Source organism: Varanus komodoensis, unplaced genomic scaffold, assembly GCF_004798865.1.
Source record: "Varanus komodoensis strain SLA01 unplaced genomic scaffold, ASM479886v1 scaffold75, whole genome shotgun sequence".
Taxonomy (NCBI): Eukaryota; Metazoa; Chordata; class Lepidosauria; order Squamata; family Varanidae; genus Varanus; species Varanus komodoensis.
This window is the reverse complement of record NW_025336416.1, coordinates 1186112-1197951: the sequence shown is the minus strand read 5'-3', so window position 1 is coordinate 1197951 and position 11840 is coordinate 1186112. Positions and strand designations below refer to the sequence as shown.

The following is an 11840-nucleotide window of genomic DNA, read 5'->3' as shown; positions in this document are numbered from 1 at the left end:
TCATTGCTTTACTGCTACACAATCCTTTGGATTCCTGAAGCTAATGCACAAAAGAAACCTCTCCAATGGGTGTAGGCTTGCCACAGATTCTATACAAAATGCAACAAGAGAAAGTTGTTCATATCTTTACTGGTCAGATTCTGGCCCTGCTTGGGCACATTCTCTTGCTTGCATACAGTTCAGAGTGCTTGGATGACCTGGACTCCTCCCTTGGTCAAAGCAGAGCGGCAAGAGGATTAGTTGAGGCCAGCTGCTGACCCACACCTGTGTTCAGTTCTGTGCAGCTGTGTATTACTCAGAACATCTGGAAAGGGTCCAGTGGAGGACAACAAAGATGATCCAAGGTCTGGCAACCAAACCCTATAATGAGAGACTGAGAGAGCTTGGTGTGTTCAGTCTCAAGAAAAGAACACTAAGAGGGGATATGATCGCACCATACAGGTGTTCAAAGTGCAGGTATCATAAAAGTGAAGGAAAACATCTCTTCTCACTCATCCCTTAGTATAGGACATGGACCAACAAATTTAACTGCAGCACACCAGAGTCAGATTAGATGCCAGGAAGAGCTTCCTCACTGTCAGAGCAATACCACAGGGGAACCAGTTGCCAAGAAAGGTCATGGACTCTTCCACACTAGAGACATTACTGGCAAATGGGAAATGAAGGTTAGATGGTTTCCCAGAGAAAAGGCTGCAAGCACCAGGAGCTGAATCAAGCAGACCCAGGTGCCGAGGCTGTGTGAGGGCTAGAGGGACTTGAGAATGCAGAAGTGAGACACTGTGAATTACAGCCAAGAAAAGGGGGATTCACACTCCACAAGAAGGCGGGAGATGCGGACTGTGCAACCTTGTACTGGACTAGTGTTGTATTGGTGCGTAGTGCTGGGCTAGGAAAGCTTTGTTGCTTGAAGTCCAAAGAGGCAAACAGAAACAAGTCCCTGGGAGAGGACTGTGAACTGTAGCACTGTGTATTTGTGCTGCTCCCCCATTTCCCCATTCTCTTCCCATCCTTCTTTGTGTGTATCTGTACTTTGTGTGTCTAACAGTGCTTTTGGACCCTCCACTCCTATTTTGTTAATCCCTTAACAAAATCCTTTCCCCAATGCTTGGGTTGTTGTGTGCTGAATCAAGTATGTGGTCTGGATTTGGGGGACCAGAGACGAGTTGCATGGAGGTTACAATCCAGAGGGTCCCAGGGAAGTGGGGACTCCAGGGCAGCTGACCATTGTCATGAAACTGGACAGTGTAAATTGGTGTCCTGCAACAGCAGAAAGGTGAACCCGATGGCCTTCTTAGCCCCTTCCAACCTTACTGTTCTATGCATTTATGAATCTATGAATGACATACAAATCAATGAAGGCACTTTGAAAAGCCCACACAATATTCCTTTTTGTTCAGAATCCCTTACCACTCAACACATCACCATAATTTTCTTTAAAACAATCAGCAAAAGGAAAAGAAACTTCATCCCTTCAAGCGTAAAAATGCAGGAGACATGACACAAGGGGAATGATTCAGTGGCAGGACAAGGGGAAAGCGAAGGAAACTGGTCCTGCTTTCCCTCTCCTAGTCTTCATCTGTCTCCACTGCTATGTACGCAACACCAGGCTGCATGCTTTGCACAACATCACAGCCTTGCTGGCAGGGAAAGACACAGCTGGGAAAGAAAGATGAGGACCCCAAACTAGCATGCACTGCTTCCAGCCGCTCTGAATCTAGTGCCCTCAGGGCTCATGCAGACAAATACTGAGCAGCGCATACAACATAGAACAGAACTCAGGGTGGGATCTCTGGGTGTAAGGAAATCCACAAAGTGGAAATTATGGATCTCTCAGAAACAACATACGATAAGAACATAAGAGCATGAGATAAGCCCTGCTGAATCCGCCAAATGTCCATCTAGCCCAGCACTCCATACACATAATGGCAAACCAGCTGCCCACAGGATCCCTCCAGCAGGAGGGGTGCAGGACCTCCCCCTGCCCAAGCTCCTCAGATACTGGCTCATGCAGGCAGGCCCCCTCTGGGGAAGGAGGGAGCACACAGCAAGCAAGGCTAGTAGTCACTGGCCACCTCCTCCCGAATGGAGCCACAGGGAGTTCCACATTTCCATTAGCAGAGTGTTTCTGAAAAATACAACCTGCCTCTTGTGGGGAATGTGCAGTAAGGATGCAGAAGGAATCACCAAAGGAGATGCCTTGGGAAACAGCTGGAATCCTTTGGTGGAGCTTTGCTTTCAGCTTAGCCCCATCAGAGAGGCATGAAATAGCACATGAAGCATTGCAAAGCTGACTCAGAGGGCACGCAGAGCTCTTTCATCTGAACGGCTCACTCTGCAGTGGTGCTCCTCCTTTTCTTATCAGAAAAAGATCTGCACTGTGGACATTTTTTCTGCTTCAAAGCGCACGTATCCCTCCCCTGACAGCCAGTTCAAGTGCATCATCTCCTGCTCATGTGACAAACTGTCTCAGCAGATAAACTCCTGATGGCCTGCTTATCTTTCTGGTGTTCCGGGAGAAGTCTCATTTTGCCCCAGGTTTTGGTGCCTCCAGGGGTGTCTGCAGGTCCCACATCACCAGTCAGAGGGTTCCCATGTCACACTGGTCAGACCACCACGAGTGCCTCCACCTACTTGATCTGGATCTGCAATTCTCCACTCACAGGTATGTCAGGATTACAGGGAGCCCCATGGGTTGGCCAAAGGACCACTGCTTTCACGCTCAGTAACAGAGGGAGAGCAGATTTCATGATGAGAATGTGAACTTCTTAATTAGAGCTGTGCCTCCTTTCACTTCATCTTTCTTGGCCATTTCATCAAGTTCATGCAAACTTTCTAACATCCCATTTTCCAATCGCATTCAAAGAAGCAAAGTAATATGTATGGAAATCTATCTCCAAAATAATTTTAGATGCCAACTTTTTTTTTCTTTTCAGCACAAGTACAGAGAGAGGGGGAGGGAGAGGGAGAGGGAGAGGGGGAGGGGGGGAGAGAGCGAGAGCGAGAGCGAGAGCAAGAGCGAGAGCGAGAGCGAGAGAGAGAGAGAGAGAGAGAGAGCGCTCAGTCAAATTCTAAATCCAAGGGAGTGATTTAGGCTTAGAGAAAGGAAGTCTGAACTGAGGCAAGGTTCCCCTGGAGTAGACAAATTTCAGACCTGAATTTTCCTGTAAATCGCAATGCATTTTAATTAGGAAGGACAGAGAGATACAGAAGAGTGAGGCCAAAAACTTGCAAGGAAAACAGCTCTTGCTAGTTCTCTTGACCAGAAGAAGGAAATCATCTTCCACGGAGCATGGGGAGTGGGGGGTGGCTTTGGATGCTTGCTTAAAATTCCTGGATTTCAAGTCCTTTTCCTTCTGTATTCTTCACATCCAACTGCCTTAAATCTGGACAGTGGTGCAACAGTCTATTAAGTAAATCAGAAAAGGGAAAAGTATTATTATTATTTTCCTTCCAAGCAACTAGCTTCTTCATGGGTTTGGACAATGCCTAACGGCAGCTTGCTTTCCACAAGATGTAATTTTTGGCTAAACTTTGTGATGGAAAATCCTTTAATATTCAGCAATGTGCATGTGGTTCTTACCCACCTACCTCTCTCTTGGACCTTTGCACAAATTCATGGGCAACGGATCTTCCACGTGCTTTTGAAAGATTAATGCTGCAATACTAGCAGGACAAATGGCCAAGATGCAAAAGCACAGAGGGTGCAGAATTTAACTAAATTTTGAAACAGCTTTGAACAGGTGCTCTTTAGGCACAATTTACTTTTTTATAATAAGTTTTATTCAAAAATTAACCCTAAAACAAAGAAAAACTAAAAACAACATCAATTATCAGAAATATCGAACCCGCTGGGTCAGCCCCCACTTTTTCTTTCCATTTATGATAACTTAAAAACATATTTAAATCTATGTGAAATCTTATTTCTCTAGCCAATAATAAAAAGAGTCCCAAGTTTGATAGAAATCAGTATTTTCTTTCTCCTTCAATGACAAAGTCAATCTATCCATTTCTGCACTGTCCAAGATCTTTTTTAGGATCAGTTCGTCAGTGGGTGGTTCTTCACTTTTCCAGTGTTGAGCAAATGCAATCCTCGCCGCAGTAATTACATGTAAGATCAAGTACATTTCTTGTTTACTAATATCAACAGGTATAATGCCTAATAAGAAGACTTCAGGTTTAAAAGCTAAGGATTTTTGTAACATTTCCTCAAGCCATCTATGTATTTTAATCCAATACTTTTTCGCATTATCACAAGTCCACCACATATGATAGAAAGTACCCAATTTATGTTTACATTTCCAACATCCACCTGACATACTTGGAAACATCTTAGCTAATCTATTTGGCTACAGATAAAACATTTTATACAGGTTTCCTTTGTACAAAGTTGCTAATGTTACCAATCCTCCATCATTATCCAGAATGTCATCATATCTTATGATCCCTTCAAAGTTCAATGCATTTGGATATACAAGAGCTTGCATAGGTGAAAGCCATCTTGGTAATTTATTATACAATTTTGTCTTTAACTTTTCCCACACCGACATGAATGATTTCCTAATATAGTGACTTATAGAATATAAGTTATCTATTCTTTTAGCCACATTAAAACAGAAGCTTAATAGTACAACATCCAATCAGGGAAACCAAAGTCCCCATTCTCTTTAGCCTCCTAAAATACTTTTAGTTTGATCCTTGGTTTCTTCTTTCTTCATATAAGTCTTAAGATTTGAAAGTTTAACTCATCAAAAAAATTTCTATCAATTTTTATGGGAATCATTTGAAATAGAAAGAAAAGCTTTAGTAATATATTCGTTTTGACCTAGTGCTATTCTTCCCAGCAAGGATAATGGCAAATTAGCCCTTTTTTCCAAATCACTCTCAATATTCTTAAATAAGGTACAGGTGAAGGTTTCCCCTTGACGTTACGTCCAGCCATGCCTGACTCTCGGGGGTGGAGCTCATCCCTGTTTCCCGGCCGAGGGACCTGCGTTTGTCCCCAGACAGTCTCCGTGGTCGTGTGGCCGGCATGACCAAACACCGAGGTGCACGGAACACTGTTGCCTTCCCACCAAAGTGGTACCTTTTTATCTACTTGCGTTTGCAGGCTTTCGAGCTGCAAGGTTGGCAGGAGCTGGGGCGGAGCAACGGGAACTCACTCCATTGTGCAGATTCGAACTGGTGACCTTTCCATCCACCAGCCCAGCAGCACAGCAGTTTCAACCACTGTGCCATCTGCATCCCCTATCCTTATATAGTTTATCATAATTGTCTTCTTTCAGAGTGGTACACTTAACTGTAAGATAAATTCCCAAATACTTAACCTTTTTAACAATCTGCAAGTCTACTTGTTCCACCAGAGTTTTTCTCTGCTCCTGTGTGAGATTTTTTACTGACAATTTCATCTTTTCTCTATTTATTTTCATCCCAGTAAGCTCGCCATATTCTTCAATCCTTTGTAGGAGTTTAGGCATTGTTACGTCAATGCCTGTTGCCACCTCTTCGTTTTTCAGATCCAAAGCCTCTGCCAACATGGTAATCATTAATTCCCGTAGGTCTTCATTCTTTCCTTTGAATATATTCTGGAATCTCAAATAATTAGATGCCTGCTCCATCTCTAATATAGCCAGTGAATCCCATAATGACTTGTCTGTTTGCTTTATTAATTGTGTTTCTTTGTCTACTGTTTCAATTTTATTATGTGCTTGTTGTATTTTTTGTGTATTCTGTTCATTTTTAAGTTGAACATCTGCCAGCTGAGTTGATACATCCTTAACAGTGCTATCCAGTTTGTCAAGATGTTCTCTTCATTCATTTGCGAAGTTTTTCTGCTCAGCAGACATGTTCCTCTGTTCTGTTAATATATTCCTCTGTTCTAAGCTTAATTTTGATATAGAATTTTGCATAGTCTCTTGGGATGCTTGCACAGCTGTTAAGGATGTTTGTATCACCAAAAGAGTCATTTGTAGATCTTTTTGATATTTTTCGACATCTGTGGCTTTGGACTGGTGAGTTGGACTCTGAGCAGCTGATGTAGATGTGGAAGAGGAGGAAGACTGTGTTTTTTTCATAGTGATGGTAGTTTTTTGCCAGTAATTCAAAGCAGGAACAGGAAAAAAAAGAGACGATGAAAAGAGAAAAAAGAAAAAAAATCTCCAAAAAAAAAAAAAAAGAAAAAAGGAAGGAGACTTGTTATAAATCCAATAGCCACAGGGTGGCAGCAAAGAGTTATTTTTGTCTTTATATGATGTCACAACGAAGACTAAACAAAAAAATGTCCGTTCGTCAAAAAAAAATAAGAGTTTGTCTTTCTATCACTTAATCCACATTAGTTTTTTATTCTGATTCTTCACCCTTGGGGAGGTTAGAGAAAAGAGATCTTCCCTTCCAGCCTCATATTTTCAAAAAAAAACCCCTCAGTTCCACTCCCCTAGATTAATTGCTGCTTAAACTCCATGGGGGGAGGGGGAATTCCTCCCTCTGTCAAGGGGGCTTTTCTTTCTTCTTTGTCCCAATTATTATCTGCTTCAGTTCTTTCACGGGTAATATTGAAAAAGTAGAAATGCTCAACCAGCAGGTCCGATGAACTTCAGGCCTTTATTCTATGCTAAATACAGTCATCTATGGCTTGCAGGGAGCCCTGTGTTGCTCGATTGAGAAAATCCCGAGTTTCTCCCAGTAAATGTGGAGCTGCCACCCCACATTGCCCAGAAGTATGCTTGGGCTTCTATTCCCTGCCCCGACAGGGCTTGGATGAGCCTCTCGCAGCTCACTGTCGAACAAATTACCGGCGTGATTACGGGAGCCCCCGTTCTTCACAGCCATCTCGCCATGACATCAACTGGAAGTCCTTTAGGCACACTTTACAAATGGAGAAATATGCCAATATCATTACATTGCATTTCTAGCTGAGTTTTTTTCCTTTCCTCTTGCAAGGAACCCAAGCTATGCACTTCTGCTTACATGCCACTCCTCTACATGCATATCCTCACACCAGCAAATCTTGAGGTAACCCATTGTTGTTACATGCCATGAAGTCCGACTTAAGATGACGCTATGAAAGGGAGCCCTCCAGGATGCCCTGTCCTTGACAGTCCTGCTCAGCAATTGTAAATTCAGGGCTGTGGCTTCCTTGATGGAGTCCATCCAACTCATATTTGGTCATCCTCTTCTTCTTCTGCCTCCCACTTTCCCCAGATCGCTGGTCTTCTCCAGGGAGCCTTCCCTTCTAGTGATAGGTCCAAGGTAAGGCAGCCTCAGTTTTGTCACTTTTGCTTCTAGGGAAAGTTCTGGCATGTTCATACACAAATGCATGTAAATCTAAGGATGAACGTACCTAATTGGTGAATGTGTTCTTTTTCAATCTCATCCCTGCACTGAAAATACCAAAACCCCTCCCTGAAGTTCATTCTACCTTCACTTCCCCCTCCCCTCCCCTTTCAACATGTAGTTTGGTTTTTGTAAGAGTTTTTTTAAAAATGTGATGAATCTTCAATTTCATAACAGAGGGAATCTAACTGAAACTATTCCTCTTACAGCACTGCCACACAAAACAAGGATTTCTGGTGAATGAAAGACAGCACCCTGCAAGAGGTCTAAGGGATTTCCAGTTACCGAAGCAGAGCTTAGACCAAACTGCTTCAAAAGGATCTAAAACTCATTTCTCTATAACCTTTCCTTAGGGCTGTGATTCTTTCGGGATGTTTCTCTCCTTGATCTTGGTTGATGTTGATTGGTAGAAATTATTGAAAAGCGAAAGAGGAGCCATATCAAAAGCAAGAACATTAAAGAGAGTTTGAATATGACGACCAGCTCCAATCTGTCATCTCTTCTACTGACCAGTTCCACTGAAGGCAAGGACACAGTTCACAAATGTAGTTTAGGCCCAGCCTTCATAATTTTTGATGTCTTAATGTTCATTATCTGTCTTTTGGGACTTGTGGGGAATGGGATTGTCACCAGGCTTCTTGGTTTCCATATTAAGAGGAACGCTTTCACAACCTACATCCTGAATCTCACAGTGGCTGACTTTGGAGTCCTCCTGGCCATATTCCCCATTCCTGCATACAATATTGTGATTATATTTAGTGGGGATAGCTCCTTGTATAGATGCTCATTTGTCTCTTCTGTGGTACTGAAATACCTCTTCCCATCCATGTACTGCACGGGTCAACTTCTTCTGACAGCCATCAGCATGGATAGGTGTGTGTCTGTCCTCTTCCCCATTTGGTATCGGTTCCGCTGCCCATCACACTTTTCCACCACCATATGTGTCCTCATCTGGGTCCTCTGCTTTCTCCTTTGTGAAGTTAACTTCATTCTCTACATTCTACCTCAAGCTAAGCCTCATATCTCACTTTTCCTATTTCTTGTAATTGCCCTGCTTTGCCTCCCACTCATGGCTGTCTCCAGCATAATTCTGTTCTTCAGAGCCTGCTTTAAATCCCAACAAGAGAGGCAAGGAAAGCTCTTGACAGTCATCTTACTTGTGCTGGTTTTTTTCCTGATTTTTGCTTTTCCACTCCCTGTCATTGACACAATAATGACATTGTTTAATATTCAAATTTCCTCACCAATTAAAATGACTGATTTTATTCTCCTCAATGCCTGCCTAAACAGCAGTGTTAAGCCACTGATTTATTACCTTGTGGGGAGACACAGGAGGGGTCAGTCTAGGGAAAGTATGAAGGTTATACTCCAGAAGGTTTTCAATGGTGTGGAAGACACTGTAGAACAATTGGAACTCAGGGTTCAAACCCAGGTATAATGACTTCTCAAGAGCAGACATCTTTATGCTTTCTACTTGCAGCTGTATTGGTGTTGAATTGTTTAGAGGCTTGAATCTAATGTGCAAAACAAGCTTATTAAATGGATGTAGGGTTGCCACAGAGTCTACGCATAGCTATTTTCTGGCCCTGCTTAGCCAAAATCTGGTAGTGACATGCAACAAGGCTAATGTGCTTTACATTGATTGGCTTTGGAGGATGACTGGACACTTCCTTTGGTTCCATGAACAGTCACTAAATTATCAACTGGAACCAACAAAATGGAACATCTCACTTCTCTTGAAAGTTCTGCACTTCTGTCTAATTCATTTCCAAGCACAGGTCAGAGTTCTTCATAATGGTTAAATCCTTTGATATCAGTGATTTGGAAGCAACAAATGAGACAAGGATATGGGAATGCTCTTAATAGGATGCCTCAGCAAATATTTTGCATTGGATCCAGACTTACAATTTCAAAATCAAATGGGTTTGTACAGTGGTACCTCGGCTCACGTACTTAATCCATTCCACGATTCTGGTCACAACCCAAATTGGTTGCCAGCCAAATCAAATTCCCCTGAAAGGTTCAATGCAAAAAAGGTTAATCCATTCTGACCCCTACGAACATGGTCGTGAGCCAATTTTGTCAAGAGACAAGTCAAATTTCCCCATAAGGTTCAATGTAAATAAGGTTAATCCTTTCTGTAAATATTTTTTAATCACAAAAATTTGAAACAAAGTGACAAAGAGCAACAAAGTGCCGTGCCTAATGACTCAGAGGAGTCATTGGCACGTGTGAGAGAACAAGAAGCTCCCAGCGAGAGTCAGGCCTTAGAGCAAGAAGATTTTTACTTGGTGTTCATAGCACAAATCCCCCACCCCCATCCCCTGCCCCCTGACTTTGACGAAGTTTTTCTTCAGCCAGGGCAAGACGACATTCCTCAGATAGATAACGTTGCTAGGCAGCCTGCTGAAGAGCCCATTGCTATGGAGAGTGCTCAACAGAGGAGGAGGCTGCACTGCTTGAGTCAATCAGGGGCAAGGAAAAGCAAAAAAAGAAGAGAAAGGAGTTTATCTAGCCCTCGAAGGGAGGGGCGTTCGCATTGGGTGAAGAGTGCATCATAAATCTGAGATAGGTCAGAAAGGAGGGGACAAGTGTGCTGGATAGAACTGCCATCAACAGCTCCAGTATTATTCATTGCCTGCGTAGCTTTGAAGTTATTTAGAATAAAAGGCCTTAAACCTTTATTGCCTGTTCCTGTGTGAGTAATTGGGAAGAATGCTCCAGCCTCACGACACAAAGTAACAAAGGACAGTACAATAGAGAACACTAACCTAGGTTGGGGGGAGGTTATTGTTTGGAGGGAGAGTTCAAACGATAGTCGTGTGATAGCGATCGTGCTTGGTGGAGAGATGACGGCGATCGCGATCGTGCTCGTGTAGGGAAGACAGGTGCGATCGTGGTTGTCACCTGATGTGGAGTTTGCAACCTGAGGCAATTTATTTCTGAAATTTCTGTTTGCTACCCAAATTGGTTGTGAAGTGAGGAGTTTTTGAGCCAAAGTACCATTGTATCTGTTAAGGTTCTGAGATCAGCTGCAGGAGGAAGTGTTGGTAAGGTCAATTTTAAAAATACATATACAATAATGAGGGTATTCTTTTACTGGTTTACCTGTAAGTTGACTTGGATATATTTCACTGAAATACAACAAATGATATAAAAAGAAATGATGTCACATCAATAAGATGCTATCTGGGATAGGGAGATTAAAAACTTTCAGGAATTCCTTAAGAAGGAAAGACCAAGTATGGAATTTCTGGTCCGTAGCAAAGTTGTATTCAGAGTCCTGTTACATCACACACAAACAACTTTATTGTGGCAGAAGCAGAAGTGTAAGGCAAAGTCTACAGACTGAAGGAGGAAATATACCCTAACCCTAATTCTTAGCAATGTCCTAGGTTAATACATGAGATGAACATCAGGTGCAAACGTGTAACTTCAAAGGAATCTCTTGGGTTGTGTGTGATGGTTTCCTTTTGCAAAGGTGCATTGATTGCCTGCATAGCCCAGCTGACCATTCCCTCCGTGCCATTTTTAATCCACTAAGAGTGGCAAGGATCCAGAGCAGAGCTGGTGGCATGAATCTGTCAAAGCACCTTGGCAGCACCTGCAGCTTTACCAACTGAAACTCATCCAGCAAACTTAGACCAGGCTCAAACCAAGAAAATGCAGTTCAGTAGGGATAAAGGCATGGATCAAGATTTGGATCCTCTCCACCATCATCACCATCTCCTGACACAGAAAGAAAAATGCACAGAAGAAGAGAAGAAAGCCTTGTGGGGTCCTATGGTAAAACAGCTGGGAACTGGAAAAAATCCCCATTCTTCTCTGTATGTACTTCTTGTGTAGCATCTTCTGTTAAAGGTGCTTTCTGATTAAAAAGAAGAGTTTCTTTCTTCCAAATTCGCCAATAAGTATTATCTTTGCTGCCAATTGAAGAATGTTTTCCTTTTGCTAAATGCAGCTGGCAACTGGGTTAAGCCAAGGGAAATGGCTGAAGAAATAGGCTGTGTGTCTCACAACACACATGGTGAGGTTTTGTTTTTATTTGCCTGGCATAAGGGAGTCAGCAATGCCAGCAATGCAATTGTTGTCATCATCAGTTGATCCTGTGTACCACCGAATGCCTTGGTGTTACACAGGAGAAGGCACTGAAATTACCAGATAGGAAACAAGCTGGAAAAAGAGCATCAGTAGTTGATATGCATGGACGGCGAGAGAAGAAAGTGCTGGAACGTGCAGCTCACAGTTGACAGACAGGGAAGTTTAATGAAGTCTCAATATGTCAAAAGAGGAAAATGTGCAAGATGCATATGAACCCTGGTGCATGTTTAAAGTTGCATAATTGTGTGCTATTTCTTGTCGAAATGTGTGCATATCGTTAGCAGAACTTACATTTTTCGGAGAATGTGTTTTACTGCTCAGCTTCACATTTGAGGTAAGAAACAGGGCATGGTGAAATGCATTGCAAGCTTGCTTGCTTGCTTGCTTTTCATTACACAGCTTCCCATTTC

General features: G+C 42.7%; 1 protein-coding gene across 2 annotated transcripts; it reads left to right on the top strand.

The window, feature by feature from the left end:
• The first annotated feature begins 2525 nt into the window (after positions 1-2525).
• Positions 2526-9477, top strand: LOC123035009 (mas-related G-protein coupled receptor member H-like). 2 transcript variants are annotated; one of them, XM_044452838.1, is made up of 2 exons: positions 2526-2662; positions 7539-9477. In XM_044452838.1, the coding sequence occupies exon 2, from the start codon at positions 7802-7804 to the stop codon at positions 8765-8767; it is 966 nt and encodes a 321-aa protein (XP_044308773.1). In that variant the 5' UTR covers positions 2526-2662; positions 7539-7801; the 3' UTR covers positions 8768-9477. The 2 variants fall into 2 exon arrangements, with proteins under 2 accessions (XP_044308773.1, XP_044308774.1); XM_044452839.1 differs by having other exon boundaries at positions 2538-2662; positions 7683-9477.
• The last annotated feature ends 2363 nt before the right edge of the window (positions 9478-11840 follow it).

Coding starts and splice junctions, on each gene's coding strand:
- LOC123035009 (XM_044452838.1), top strand. CDS start 7,802: ATGACGACCAGCTCCAATCTGTCATCTCTTCTACTGACCAGTTCCACT.